The 16370-nt window shown below is 45.3% G+C and overlaps 1 protein-coding gene across 5 annotated transcripts in view; it reads left to right on the forward strand.

Moving 5' to 3' along the window:
• Positions 1 to 7168: 7168 nt before the first annotated feature.
• The window catches only part of LOC120036319 (platelet-derived growth factor subunit A-like), a 36572-nt gene continuing 27370 nt past the window's right edge, over positions 7169 to 16370 (forward strand). For 4 of the 5 annotated variants that reach the window (XR_005474465.1, XM_038982796.1, XM_038982797.1 and 1 more), the window contains exons 1-2: positions 7169 to 8046; positions 9110 to 9209. Coding sequence is in view for 4 of the 5 variants with exons in the window: in XM_038982796.1 (XP_038838724.1) it covers positions 7984 to 8046; positions 9110 to 9209 (163 nt within the window). In the remaining variant the exon portion in view is untranslated. Of the gene's footprint in view, positions 8047 to 8583; positions 8956 to 9109; positions 9210 to 16370 lie in introns of those variants that run through there. The other variant, XM_038982795.1, reaches the window with a different exon arrangement.

The raw sequence follows: 16370 nt of genomic DNA on the forward strand, positions 1-16370 counted from the left end.
GACAACAGAGCACCAGCCATTACACTGCTATGTCTCAAGCCCCTCTGTTTCTCTCTTGCTTCTATGCTGGAAGTCCCCCTGTTTCGTGTGACTGTGTGTTTTTTTAGCCAGCCAGTGAATAAAGAGGTAGTGTTTTAGGGTGTGAGACCCACCAAGGGGGGAACGGGGGGAACTGGGCCTTCACTTAACTGCATGTTAAGGCTTGTCCTAGGCTGAATGGCTGTATGTCTGTCTGTGTGTGTGTGTGTGTGTGTGTGTGTGTGTGTGTGTGTGTGTGTGTGTGTGTGTGTGTGTGTGTGTGTGTGTGTGTGTGTGTCTGCGTGTTGGGTTGCGCATGCCTGCGGGTGCACGTGTGTGTGTGTGTGTGAATCCCACTGCTCAGCTCTGGTCAGCTGAGGTTGGTGTCTGCTGCTTCCCAGTTCCCACCCAGTGTTGTGGTCAGCCACTGTGGTCAGCACTCGCTCCTCTGCTCCAGCAGCAGGGGTCACCAAGAGCACTGGAACACATGACTGAAACCCACACTGGAACTGGACACAACGGACTGAGGCCAAGCGCGCACACACACACACACACACACACACACACACACACACACACACACACACACACACACACACACACACACACACACACACACACACACACACACACACACACACACACACACACACACATACACACACACACACACTGGAACCGGACACAAAGGACAAAGGCCAAGCATACACACATTCCTTCCACATTTCTCTCCATTCTTTCACTGTTATTTCATTTTGTACACACAGACGTCCTTATTTCTAGCCCTTGCCGATCTCTTGCATCAGAGGGCAGTCTGTGGAAAAGTTGTGGGAGAGGCATGACAAGAGATGACAGGCTGACAGGGCTGGAGCTTTACACATCCAAGACACCATCATCACTTAGCTGGACTTAATAATGAAAGTACATGTGAAATATTTAGCAGCTGTAGAAAGGCAGCAGTGTGGCATATCGGTGAACCTGTACCTTGACCACAAACCACCAACCTTACCCTCACCCTGGCAAGGGGACTGGGGGTTCTGCTCAACAAAATAACAGGTGTTTGTGGGGAGAGGATGTGTTCTGGTGGTGTTGTTGTGTGTGTGTGTGTGTGTGTGTGTGTGTGTGTGTGTGTGTGTGTGTGTGTGTGTGTGTGTGTGTGTGTGTGTGTGTGTGTGTGTGTGTGTGTGTGTGTGTGTGTGTGTGTGTGTGTGTGTGGCACAGTAAACCACTCTAACCTGTCCCTCTCTAATGTTCCATCGCTCCTATTCAGTACAGACCAGACAGGTGAGTGAACTAATTAATGCAAGAAGAGTGATTGAGGGAGGGATGGAGGGACAAAGTGAGGAAGGGAGAGAGGGGGATGGTGTGTCTGTGTGTGTGCTGAGAGGTTAAGAAGTGCTAAGTGCATAATGATAATAAGCCAGGTACACATAGTTTCTAAGTCCATTCCTTATACAGTATAACACCTCTGTCTGGAATGTGCCTTTGCTCAGGGAAACTCTGCTGAATCATCTCCTTAGCAGTGATTATTCCCAAAGGTGTGGTCCTATGGTGTCCAATAGGACTATAGCATTATACAGTGGTGTGTTTAACAGTAAATGATACACAAAGCCGTCTTCATATGTCAAAACAATAACCACTAACGGTATCTGCTTTATCATCATAGACACAGACTGATGTGGTGGTTGGAGCTTTGGTTCAGGGTGGTTTAGCCCAGAGAGATGGAAGGAGGAGATAGAGTACTGTATATCCCACCACTCTGATCCTCTGCTCATGACTCACACAGTGAGATAATGGTAGGCAGGGAGACACCAACATTTTACAATGGAAAACAAAACAAACATTTCTTATTGGGACAACTCGAGGTTGTCCCTATACCTGTTTCAGTAATTTTGTTCCGTTTGGTGCCTAATGAACATGCCCCAGCTCCGTATGATGCTACCTCTGGTAAGATGAGGGGTGGGGGTGTGTGTCTATTTGTCAATAACAGCTGGTGCACAATGTCTAATATTAAGTCTCGAGGTATTGCTCGCCTGAGGTAGAGTACCTTATGATAAGCTGTAGACCACACTATCTACCAAGAGAGTTCTCATCTATATTATTCGTAGCCGTCTATTTACCACCACAGAGCGAAGCTGGCACTAAGACCACTCTCAACCAACTCTATAAGGCCATAAGCAAAGAAGAAAATACTCTCCCAGAAGCGGCACTCCTAGTGGCCAGGGACTTTAATGCAGGCAAACTTAAATCAATTTTACCAAATTTTTACCAGCATGTCACATGTGCAACCAGAGAAAAAAATATCCCAGACCACCTTTACTCCACACACAGAGATGCATACAAAGCTCTCCCCCGCCCTCCATTTGGCAAATCTGACCATAATCCTACACCATCATTAAGTTTGCTGATGACACAACAGTGGTAGACCTGACCACTGACAACGAGGAGATGGCCTATAGGGAGGAGGTCAGAGAACTGGCAGTGTGGTGCCAGGACAACAACCTCTCCCTCAACGTGAGCAAGACAAAGGAGCTGATTGTGGACTACAGGAAAAGACGGGCCGAACAGGCCCCCATTAACATCGATGGGGCTGTAGTGGAGCGGGTCGAGAGCTTCAAATTCCTTGGTGTACACATCACCAACAAACTATCATGGTCCAAACACACCAAGACAGTCGTAAAGAGGGCACGACAAAACCTTTTCCCCCTCAGGAGACTGAACAGATTTGGCATGGGTTCCCAGATCCTCAAAAGGTTCTACAGCTGCACCATTGAGAGCATCCTGAACGGTTGTATCACCGCCTGGTATGGCAACTGCTCGGCATCTGACTGTAAGGCGCTACAGAGGGTTGTGTGAACGGCCCAGTACATCACTGGGGCCAAGCTTCCTGCCATCCAGGACCTATATAATAGGCGGTGTCAGAGGAAAGCCCATAAAATTGTCAGAGACTCCAGTCACCCAAGTTATAGACTGTTTTCTCTGCTACCGCACGGCAAGCGGTACTGGAGCGCCAAGTCTAGGAACAAATGGCTCCTCAACAGCTTCTACCCCAAAGCCATAAGACTGCTGAACAATTAATAAAATCCCCACCGGACAATTTACATTGACCCCCCTCCCTTTTGTACACTTCTGCTACTCGCTGTTTATTATCTATGCATCACTTCACCCCCACCTACATGTACATATTACCTCAACTATCCTGTACCCTGCACACTGACTCGGGTACCGGTGCCCCCTGTATATAGCCTCGTTATTGTTATTCTTATTGTGTTACTTTTTATTATTACTATTTATTTTAGTCTACTTGGTAAATATTTTCTTAACTCTTCTTGAACTGCACTGTTGGTTAAGGGCTTGTAAGTAAGCATTTCAAGGTAAAGTGTACACCTGTTGTATTCGGCGCATGTGACAAATAAAGTTTGATTTGATATGGAATGTTTGCTCTTCTGCCTGCATTCTTCTTTGTTTAATCAGCACAATGTCTGTGTTGCTACACTGTAAAATGCCTGACATTTCTACAGAAAAGCACTGCGGATAACAGAGAATGATCTACTACATAGACCTGGATGGTTGAACTTAGTGGTATTTATACAACTGGTGTGTGGTGATGACTGTGGGGATTACGCTGGGTGTGTACATATATACATTCCTGTCCTCTATCGGTTGTGTCTTCTCTGACACGTCTATAGTGTGAGGATCTTGGGTTCACTTCCAGGTGGTTGAGAGTATTAGATGAACTGAGCTGAGAGGAAGATAGTCTTCTGGTCAAGATAGTGTGTTTGTTACAACGCCTACTGTTAAATAGACCACGGCCAAGAGGTCCATCCATCACTGACTCAGCAACACTGACTTGTCATTCTATTTGTCTGCTCTCCTCCACATCCACAGGTCGGACAGACAGAATGGACATTCCCATTCAAGTCAAGTGGTGGATGTTGTATAGTATTTATAATGCTCTTCTCCACACTCCCAGGTCAGACTCTTATCCACCACATCCACTACTTTCCGGAGCAGGAGTTCTTTCCTCCTCCCTCCTACCAGGTGGGAGCTGTGCTATGTGTGGCCCGGGGAGAAACAGGAGTCATCTCCTTACTCAGAGAACATGTCTTCTCCTCCGCCACGTCTTTATGGCCACAGCTTTACTGTGCAGCCAGCTTCCATAAAACTATTTATTGGGGTTGATGTTGTTAGGTACACAGACCTCAGTTGCCAGTAAACATGTTGTTTAATAGCCTGTGGAGGGGGAGACTGAAGGAGAGAGAGAGAGAGAGAGAGAGAGAGAGAGAGAGAGAGAGAGAGAGAGAGAGAGAGAGAGAGAGAGAGAGAGAGAGAGAGAGAGAGAGAGAGAGAGAGAGAGAGAGAGAGAGAGAGAGAGAGAGAGAGAGAGAGAGAGAGAGAGAGAGAGAGAGGGCTAGATGGAGAGAACTGCCAGCTGCCCCCCCCCCCCCCGACTTCTTTCTACTCCCCTCGTCTCCTTTCCGTTCCTATCCTCTTCTCACCATTCCACCTTATTATTGTTCTACTCCCCTCGTCTCCTTTCCGTTCCTATCCTCATCTCACCATTCCACCTTATTATTGTTCTACTCCCCTCGTCTCCTTTCCGTTCCTATCCTCATCTCACCATTCCACCTTATTATTGTTCTACTCCCCTCGTCTCCTTTCCGTTCCTATCCTCATCTCACCATTCCACCTTATTATTGTTCTACTCCCCTCGTCTCCTTTCCGTTCCTATCCTCATCTCACCATTCCACCTTATTATTGTTCTACTCCCCTCGTCTCCTTTCCGTTCCTATCCTCATCTCACCATTCCACCTTATTATTGTTCTACTCCCCTAATCTGTTCTGTGATGATCCCCCTCTCCTCCTCCTCTATCTGCTCTTATAACCTCTCAGTTTCCCTCCAATCTCCACCTCCACTCCCCACCTCTACTCCCCACCTCTGACCTGTGATGTAATAGAGATGACCGTGTATGACGTTGGCGACCACATGGGGGCTATATAAGGAACCTGCTCATCAGTCATTAGTCATATACCAGGACCCATCATCTCTCATCTCTCTGGGCCTGACTTATGCAATAGAAAGCTATGGGGGCATGAGCAACCACTGCCATGACAAATATTATGGGGGAAAGTGCTGCACACGGCAGAGAAATAACTATGTTACTGTAGTAACCTAGAGTTTAATGACTACAGGTCAAATAGTATGTATGCAGGAAGGTTGTACTCTGGAATCCAAACTGAATATTGCCCCTTTTTCTCAATTTCAATTTTTTTTCCTCTGTTTAACTTTTTCTCCATATCTCTCTGTTTTCCCTTCACTTATTCAGGTGAAATATTAGGTTGAAATATTAGGTTTATATTCCAGGCTCGGAAAGTTGCTCTGATATCAAAAGCCTTTTGCTGCGATGCAATCTATAGTGAAATTGGGGGCCACTATTTCACTTGAGTCAGTGATGTGAAACAAGAGAGATATTTAGTTTGGATTTCAGGCTGGGAAGAAGTTGTGATTGTAAGGGCCACCCTGTTTATTTAACTTGTGAAGTGAAACCATAGGGAAACTGAGTGATATTCACGTTGTATTTCAGGCTATAGGGAAGTTGTTCTCTGAAATAAGCATTGAGGCCGAGGCCACACCTGTGGCCAGTGGTGGTGTGTCCAGTCCTGTACGTCCTGGACTTTAACCTGCCCCCAAGGGCTTTTCCAACCAGGACCTCCCAAATAAACCCCTCTACTCTAGAGTTGAATGGTGACTTCCTCTGAGCACGTTTAGACCAGTCAGTCTCTTGTTAACCTGACAGTGGGTTGTGGGTTCCTCATCTTGTTTAAAAGTCCAATGCAGCCATTGTGATCCAATGCAGCCATTTTAATGAAGTACCTTATTGTGATTGTTTTCAATTAAAATGCACCCCCCCCCCCCCAAAAAAAAATCTCTTCTTAGCAAAGAACATTTTCTCAAGCAAGAATTTAGCTAGGACTGTCTGGGAGTGGTCTGAGTGGGGAGGGGAAAACTGAAAATGACCTGTTATTGGCAAAAAGGTTTGGAACTCTCTTATTGGTCTAATAACTCATTTATCACCTGGTGATGTCACAAGGCAGGCCAAAACTCCATCCCACCAATACGGTGAAATTTCATATAGCTCTTACACTAAAAGTGCATTATCATCATTTTCACAAATTCACAGTATTATTCCAACCTCATAGTGTGGAAATATATATAAAATACAGGAAATTATGTTTGTGACTGCACTGGGCCTTTACACTGATGGTCTTACTCTCAATAATGGACATTATTATTTTAATTTTATATTTCACCTTTATTTAACCAGTTAGGCCAATTGAGAACAAGTTCTCATTTACAACTGCGACCTGGCCAAGATAAAGCAAAGCAGTGCGACACAAACAACAACACAGAGTTACACATCGAATAAACAAACACACAGTCAATAACACAATAGAAAAGTCTATATACAGTGTGTGCAAATGAGGTAAGATAAGGGAGGTAAGGCAATAAATAGGCCATAGTGGCAAAATAATTACAATTTAACAATTACACACTGGAGTGATAGATGTGCAGAAGATGAATGGGCAAGTAGAGATACTGGGGTGCAAAGGAGCCCAAAAAAATAACAGGATGGGGATGAGGTAGTTGGATGGGCTATTTACAGATGCGCTATGTACAGGTGCAATGATCTGTGAGCTGCTCTGACAGCTGGTGCTTAAAGTTAGAGAGGGAGATATGAGTCTCCAGCTTCAGTGATTTTTGCAGTTCTTATTAAGCCCACACCTGTTGTTTACTAAGCATGTGAAATAACATTTGATTTGATGATTTGAGTGACACAGGCTGGATAAAAGTTAAATGGATCACTCATGCATGATACTGTTAAGAGGTGTTGTAACAGTTGGTTACTCTCTGTGTATCATAAGGAAGATTAGTGATGGTCAAAGGCATGGGCTTTATCATCTTCATCATCATTAAATATATATCTTGTTATTATGTTCAATTCTTTATTTCAGATGTAGTTTCTTAATATGTAGCTAAATCAATAGCCTATGCGTGTGTTTTTTTGTAGGTGACGTCATGGATGGGGGTTGGAGGTAGAGGAGGATATATTCTTAAATCATCCGCCAACCAACCAGCTCCCTGGCCTGGTGAATTGATGGGAGAGCACCACCGGAGCGCGAGGGGTGGCGCATCGGGCACTCGGCTCACCCAACTCCCACAGCTCGAGCTCACTATATTCAGCGGCTCCGGTGCGCTCGAGACTTTATTCACTCCAGAGTCCAACACAGAGACGGACCTGTCGAGCTCTCTATTCCCCACTGCAAGCTAAGCACTTACTGGATAGAACACACGGACAACTTTTTACACAGCTATTTCCGCCTCTCTATTTTTGGTTTTCATTACAGGACTTAAACCTGGGATTGTACCATTTAAAAAAGACGCAATTTTTGTTGTTGAAATATTTAAATGTCATGGTTTTTCATGTTCATCGTATAAATAATAATTTCTGGGTATAGAAATATTTGAGAACAAGGGAAACTGTTACACGTGTTTTCCAACCTCCGACGAAGACTGAACAAGTTATTCGTTCTTGGGGGGTCGATAACAAGTGCAATGATTGTCAAGGTCTTCTGTTGGGATTGCCTTACTGCTCAACTGGTCTAAGGAGCCAGCCATGTCCTTTTGTCTGCTCTACTTCTGTCACGGAGAGAGGGCTCGGAGTGGCGGACGCGCACGAATGTGAATTACATTGCAGTCAACTACTCTACTTCAAAGCACTTCAGATATCCGCAGAGTTTCCCAAACAAGTGTTTAGGAGTTGTACCGCGGGCGACTGAACGGGACTACTCACATGTTCCTCTCCCCAAGGGATGGTTCTTGATCATCTGCGGGCAGGAGCGACTTTGCGGCTCCTACAGCAGGAGACGTTTTCTTGTTTTGGGGGAAATCGGAATTAAAGGGAGATGAGACCCGTACTTTGCTACTTCCTGCTCTGTACATCGTACCTGCTGAATGCTGTTGCTGAGGTATGATAGACATAAGGGCTTTTCGCAACCACTTTCTACGGCTTTGAATAAGACTAGCCATGGTGGCAGGCTACAGTCAGGCACAGTGCATGCCTCTCTCTCTCGCTGTCACACTCTTGCTGGCGCCGGGGGTCGTTTTTCGGGGTTGAGGGGGTTGAGTGTGGGGGCGAATGGGTAGAGGGTAGTCTAGGGACTTCGGGGTCCCGGTGCTGTCCTTAGCGCGCATTTGTTCTGGAGAAGGGGCTTTGCTTGCCAGCAGTCGACATTGTTGCATGTTGTTTTACAAGTTGTGGGACACAACTATTTATAGATTTAACAATTGAGTAATAAGGTACTTGTTACAAAGTGCATAGGCCTAGGCTATTTTGGATACACGTTATTTTGATTTTTGCAAACATATTAGGTCTACTTTTATTTATATTTAAAATGTTGTTTCTCAATCATTTTGTGCTGACTTTGTGCATATTAAGTCATAAAAGCCTATTGGATTTGTTTGTTGTTGCTATTTAATCTGCTAAAAAACGAACAAACAAGAAGCAAACTTGTAGCCCTAAGGCGACACAAATGTTTTGCAATATCAGCACCACCCCACTTGCCATATGAATGCATTGCGTAGAACGCGTTTAGAAACAAGCATTGTAACTGCAGCAAGAAACATAGTTGACTTCTTTTTGCCGGTCGTTCCAAATCTGTTTATGCGTGAGCCAACTGTGACAACGTTATGGTTGAGCCAGCCAAACGCTTTCATGGGAACCGCACTTGGGATATATAAATAGCCTAGGCTCTGTCGCTGTGAGGCCGAACACTCCTTCCAGCTTGAGAGAGAAACCTAGTATCCGCAACAAGTCACAAGTGCAAGTGTAGCGGACGGCCTGTGAACAAGACTCTAGAGAGCCGAACATGCATGCTGTAATGGGCACACCGTTGCGTCATTTTTCCTCTCCATTAACCTGAATTAACAAGACAATAATAGATAATGACGCAATGTATGCGTTCTTTTACAGTCCATGTGTGTCTTTAATCTTCATTGTAATCGTTTCGTCTTGATTTTGTGTGTGTGTAGGAAGTCCCGCAGGAGTTGATAGAGAGACTGTCCCACAGCGAAATCCACAGCATCAGCGACCTCCAGCGGCTATTGGACTCCGAGATAGACGCCCCCGTAGGTAAATTCTGTCTCTTGATACTTTCACGCACACGAACTGTGATTCCATTCCACTGAACTTTGCTCGAACCCCAATCTGTCGCACTGGGCGATACCAGAAAGGTGTTTACTTGTATTTATAAGTCACTTAGAACGGTGTCATAAAATTGACTAGGGGAAAGAACGATGATACCGAATCTATGAAGGTCGCACAAACGCAGCAGACATTATTTGGGCATACCCGATTGGATAGTGTTACTGATTCAGCACCAGCAAATGCATGTTTGAGTTATTCTCTTGTTTCACTGAGTGGGAGTTGCTGTAGCCTGTGGTGTTCTCCGTATCAATCTTACCTTGGGATCTCAGCAGCCAGTCAGCATGCTTCTCCAACAACTGTTGCTATGAAATGAATGGACTGGTCAAGCTGCTCTCGGCGCCGAGCGCGTAAAAGGCTATGTATGTGCCCCGCTGCCCGGCCCGGAGACATTTGGCGGGGATTATATGTAGTAATTTGGGTCTTTTTAATTAGCTAATTGAAAACAGACAAACAAACAAACAAACAACAACGACACGGGAGCGTGTTTAGGCAGGGTCTCGTGGACGAAATGTTCCTGGATTTGTAGTCGAGGCCAGGGAGAAGGGAGGGAAGGCCAGGTTTTCTGGAACAGAAAGTGGTGCATCCTACTTGGGAACTGATAACGAAAACACCAGCGCGTTTTCGAGAGATAAGACACGTCCGACTCTGTAGTGTACACATGTGACATAGAAGGTGGACTTTCACCGCGGTATTTATTTTCCCGGATTCTATTTAGCAGTTGTCACCCGCAATATGCTGGCTTTATACAGCTGTGGCTGTAAACGGATGGGGACATGCGGCGCGTTGGACGGTGGCTGTAAACGGATAGGCGCATGCGGCGCACAGGGTGCAGTGAGCACAGTTTTTCTGCCGCAGTCATGTTCCTTGGAGGTGGTTGTCTCTTGTCGAGAGCAATCTAGCTGTCTGTCTCTGGCTCTTTTTGAAGGGAAGATTCGGTTACAAGGGTGCGCTGGCACAAGCTGTTTGGGTTCACATGAGCCTCTATTTACACAGGCCACCCGCCATATATCAAATCTGGGCTTTCCCCAAGTCTGTCTTGTGGATGGAAATGGATAATTATATAATTGGCTTTAAACACCTGTGTTGGTAATGGAAGGTCTACCTCAAATGCCAACTATGATTACTATTAGCCATATGATTCATGTTGGTGATTACTATTAGCCATATGATTCATGTTGGTGATTACTATTAGCCATATGATTCATGTTGGTGATTACTATTAGCCATATGATTCATGTTGGTGATTACTATTAGCCATATGATTCATGTTGGTGATTACTATTAGCCATATGATTCATGTTGGTGATTACTATTAGCCATATGATTCATGTTGGTGATTACTATTAGCCATATGATTCATGTTGGTGATTACTATTAGCCATATGATTCATGTTGGTGATTACTATTAGCCATATGATTCATGTTGGTGATTACTATTAGCCATATGATTCATGTTGGTGATTACTATTAGCCATATGATTCATGTTGGTGATTACTATTAGCCATATGATTCATGTTGGTGATTACTATTAGCCATATGATTCATGTTGGTGATTACTATTAGCCATATGATTCATGTTGGTGATTACTATTAGCCATATGATTCATGTTGGTGCTATTGCTCCAAGAAACAGTTGCTCATATTCACTAATTAAATAGCCAATGGGCTTTTCTTTGGTTTGACTTATATACAGGGTTCATTACATCTCTCACACCTATGTTGGGGTACAGATATAGGCCTATGTCATTGGTCATTTTATCATTAGACATAGTTGCATGTATGTTATTACTGATGTTGTCTGTTTGTTTTATCCACATTTCCAATTGGCAAATTTAGTTAACTTTATTGAATCACCAATGGTTAAACATGTCTTGTGTCTCCTATCAGATCAACATAGCAATAACATTTCATTAGATTATCACACCACACAAACACAGCACATGTGGAATATAGCAGGCATACATTATGAAAGGACTTTTCCTCCACAATTCAGCTCGTCATCATATCGGTTGGACTGAGTGGAGTCTGAAATAGGTCTCAGGAGGGCTGGTTCTAGCAGCTAGCCTTAGCATGAGAAAATGTGTTTATAATTGAATTGAAATGCCTCCCTTCAAACAGTGGAATGTGTTCTGTTACCTGCCTGATTATTATTACCAGTACATACATCTACCTGGAGGCCAACAGACTGCCTGATTATTACTACCAGTACATACATCTGCCTGGAGGCCAACAGACTGCCTGATTATTATTACCAGTACATACATCTGCCTGGAGGCCAACAGACTGCCTGATTATTATTACCAGTACATACATCTGCCTGGAGGCCAACAGACTGCCTGATTATTACTACCAGTACATACATCTGCCTGGAGGACAACAGACTGCCTGATTATTACTACCAGTACATACATCTGCCTGAAGACCAACAGACTGCCTGATTATTATTACCAGTACATACATCTGCCTGGAGGACAACAGACTGCCTGATTATTATTACCAGTACATACATCTGCCTGGAGGACAACAGACTGCCTGATTATTACTACCAGTACATACATCTGCCTGGAGGCCAACAGACTGCCTGATTATTATTACCAGTACATACATCTGCCTGGAGGCCAACAGACTGCCTGATTATTACTACCAGTACATACATCTGCCTGGAGGCCAACAGACTGCCTGATTATTATTACCAGTACATACATCTGCCTGGAGGCCAACAGACTGCCTGATTATTATTACCAGTACATACATCTGCCTGGAGGCCAACAGACTGCCTGATTATTACTACCAGTACATACATCTGCCTGGAGGACAACAGACTGCCTGATTATTACTACCAGTACATACATCTGCCTGGAGGCCAACAGACTGCCTGATTATTATTACCAGTACATACATCTGCCTGGAGGCCAACAGACTGCCTGATTATTACTACCAGTACATACATCTGCCTGGAGGCCAACAGACTGCCTGATTATTATTACCAGTACATACATCTGCCTGGAGGCCAACAGACTGCCTGATTATTATTACCAGTACATACATCTGCCTGGAGGCCAACAGACTGCCTGATTATTACTACCAGTACATACATCTGCCTGGAGGACAACAGACTGCCTGATTATTACTACCAGTACATACATCTGCCTGAAGACCAACAGACTGCCTGATTATTATTACCAGTACATACATCTGCCTGGAGGACAACAGACTGCCTGATTATTATTACCAGTACATACATCTGCCTGGAGGACAACAGACTGCCTGATTATTACTACCAGTACATACATCTGCCTGGAGGCCAACAGACTGCCTGATTATTATTACCAGTACATACATCTGCCTGGAGGCCAACAGACTGCCTGATTATTACTACCAGTACATACATCTGCCTGGAGGCCAACAGACTGCCTGATTATTATTACCAGTACATACATCTGCCTGGAGGCCAACAGACTGCCTGATTATTATTACCAGTACATACATCTGCCTGGAGGCCAACAGACTGCCTGATTATTACTACCAGTACATACATCTGCCTGGAGGACAACAGACTGCCTGATTATTACTACCAGTACATACATCTGCTTGAAGACCAACAGACTGCCTGATTATTATTACCAGTACATACATCTGCCTGGAGGCCAACAGACTGCCTGATTATTATTACCAGTACATACATCTGCCTGGAGGACAACAGACTGCCTGATTATTACTACCAGTACATACATCTGCCTGGAGGCCAACAGACTGCCTGATTATTATTACCAGTACATACATCTGCCTGGAGGCCAACAGACTGCCTGATTATTACTACCAGTACATACATCTGCCTGGAGGCCAACAGACTGCCTGATTATTATTACCAGTACATACATCTGCCTGGAGGCCAACAGACTGCCTGATTATTACTACCAGTACATACATCTGCCTGGAGGCCAACAGACTGCCTGATTATTACTACCAGTACATACATCTGCCTGGAGGCCAACTGAATGCCTGAGTATTACTACCAGTACATACATCTGCCTGGAGGCCAACAGACTGCCTGATTATTACTACCAGTACATACATCTGCCTGGAGGCCAACAGACTGCCTGATTATTATTACCAGTACATACATCTGCCTGGAGGCCAACAGACTGCCTGATTATTACTACCAGTACATACATCTGCCTGGAGGCCAACAGACTGCCTGATGGGCCAACAGGCTGCCAGGCAGGCCATTGAAAGACCTTAGACGCCAGCCAGCGGTGTATTTTCAGAGCTTTTGTTGTGAACGGCAGGACAGTAAAGCTAGTTACAGGGGAGAGGGACTGTACAAGGGACTGGGTCCTGCCTGTCAGAAAGTAGAGGGGGGGTGAGAGAGAGATGGAGAGAGATGGTGAGAGAGAGAGAGAGAGAGCGAGAGCTAGAGGGAGAGGGAGAGGGAGAGGGAGAGGGAGAACTGTCAGTTATCTGTGTCTGTTTGTCCCATGGCATATGTTGCATATGTTAAGGGTTTAGGGATCCTAAACCCTTAACCCCTAGCCACTTGTTCAACTCTTATACCTTGTAGACAGATAGGAGTTGTCACCCTCTTCAGCTGTGTTGAGCCCTGGGAAGAAGGCAGGGATGTGTCAGTGTCATTTAGAAGGAGACCTTCAGGGCTTATCTGGTCTTGGCGTGTGTTTTATATGGGTCTGTGCAGTGATGAGAGTCTGCAGTGATGAGAGTCTGCAGTGATGAGAGACTGCAGTGATGAGAGTCTGCAGTGTTGAGAGTCTGCAGTGATTAGAGTCTACAGTGTTGAGAGTCTGCAGTGTTGAAAGTCTGCAGTGTCGAAAGTCTGCAGTGATTAGAGTCTACAGTGTCGAGAGTCTGCAGTGTCGAGAGTTTGCAGTGTTGAGAGTCTGCAGTGTCGAAAGTCTGCAGTGATTAGAGTCTACAGTGTCGAGAGTCTGCAGTGTTGAGAGTCTGCAGTGTCGAAAGTCTGCAGTGATTAGAGTCTACAGTGTCGAGAGACTGCAGTGTTGAGAGTCTGCAGTGTCGAAAGTCTGCAGTGATTAGAGTCTACAGTGTCGAGAGACTGCAGTGTTGAGAGTCTGCAGTGTCGAAAGTCTGCAGTGATTAGAGTCTACAGTGTCGAGAGTCTGCAGTGTCGAGAGTTTGCAGTGTCGAAAGTCTGCAGTGTCGAGAGTCTGCAGTGTTGAGAGCAGCCTCAGGGGCATGTAGGAGGTCCATGGTGGATGGGAGGGTGATTGTGTGTGTGAACATGCACGTGTATGTGTTTTGGCGTGTATGTGCTTGTGTGTGTATGTCAGGGAGTCAGTGAAGAGCAGTCAGCAAGGCGATGGTCTCTTCAGACAGGGTGACAGCTTAGATGACCTGTCCCCCCTGGAGCCAGTCTCCTCTCCCCCTCCCCTCTCATCTTCCCCAGCCTCTTGGTCTGTTCTTATCTGTCTATACTGAAGGAGTGACAGGAAGGGGAACCTGACTCTTGACATGAGGCCTGAGGTGGAGAGGTGGAGCCTGTATTCCTGGCTGCACTTCACTCTACAGGGAAAGGCTGTGCAGCAACAACCTGACCCTACAGCTCTGCTCTGCCTGTTCACCTACAGTTGGCAACAGTTCAGGGCCTGTATTCTCTAAGCTTCTCAGAGTTCTGATCTAGGATCAGTCTTTGCCTTTTAATAAGATTATATGGACATGGGGGACCTGATTCTAGATCAGCATTCCTACTCTGATGCCCCAGATTCACCCACAGCCACATGCCCGTTGAGACAAAATACTCCCACTGGGGGAAACTGATTGAATCAACATTGTTTCCACTTCATTTCAAACAAAAAATGTAATGATGTTGAATCAACATGGAAATCTGGTTGGATTTCAAAAAAGACAACTCAACCCAATGTAAATTAAAACTAGACATTGAACTGACGTCTGTGCTCAGTGGGCTGATACACTCTCTCACAGGAAGAACCATTTCCATTTCTCCATGACCAGGGCCTGTATTCATAAGATGTCTCAGAGTAGGAAAGGCAACACTGATCCTAGATCAGCACTCCTGAGATACTTTATGAAAACGGGTCCAGAAGTGTTGTGTCAGCAGGTAGCATGCTGACAGTGAACGGGGGAGTCAAACATAGAATGAGGGAAGGAGGGAGAGGGAGAGAGAGAGAGAGAGAGAGAGAGAGAGAGAGAGAGAGAGAGAGAGTCTCCTAGCTAATAGAGGGAGTAATTTAGGAGTCATCAGAGGCAGTGTGATTCATGGCTGGAGACTGAGGAGGCTGCTGCAGGCAGCAGGCGTGTCATTACCTACAAGCCTTTACCTCTACCTTACCTGGAGTAGACAGGGGAGAGGAGGAGGGGGGCTACCTACAGAGGTAGCATTATATCTTTCTCTGTCTTCTTTACTGTCTTTCTCTTCCTCTCACTCTCCTTTCTTTTTTCTTTCTCTCTCTTGCTCATTCAGTCTGCTTCTGTGTCTTCATGCTTGTCTCTCTCTCTGTCTATCCATATCTCTTTCTCTCTTCTCCCCGTCTCTGTCTCCATATCTCTTTCTCTCTTCTCCCCCGTCTCTGTCTCCATATCTCTTTCTCTCTTCTCCCCCGTCTCTGTCTCCATATCTCTTTCTCTCTTCTCCTCCTCTCTGTCTCCATATCTCTTTCTCTCTTCTCCCCGTCTCTGTCTATCCATATCTCTTTCTCTCTTCTCCCCGTCTCTGTCTCCATATCTCTTTCTCTCTTCTCCCCGTCTGTCTATCCATATCTCTTTCTCTCTTCTCCCTGTCTGTCTCCATATCTCTTTCTCTCTTCTCCCCCATCTCTGTCTCCATATCTCTTTCTCTCTTCTCCCCATCTCTGTCTCCATATCTCTTTCTCTCTTCTCCCCCGTCTCTGTCTATCCTTCTCTCTCGCTCTAATCACTATGTCTATCCATCTCCCTCCCTTCCCCCTCCCTCTCTCTTTCTCTCCCAGCCTGCTTTCTTCATGTAGAAAGGAAAACAACAGAAAGGTCTTTTGTGATGCTGAAAAAGCAGTAGTCAGTCCATAAAGGACTCCTTTATATGGCGTCTCCTTTTCTCTCTCCAGCCGCTCTGA

Source organism: Salvelinus namaycush, unplaced genomic scaffold (genome assembly GCF_016432855.1).
Source record: "Salvelinus namaycush isolate Seneca unplaced genomic scaffold, SaNama_1.0 Scaffold130, whole genome shotgun sequence".
In the NCBI taxonomy this organism is placed as follows: Eukaryota; Metazoa; Chordata; class Actinopteri; order Salmoniformes; family Salmonidae; genus Salvelinus; species Salvelinus namaycush.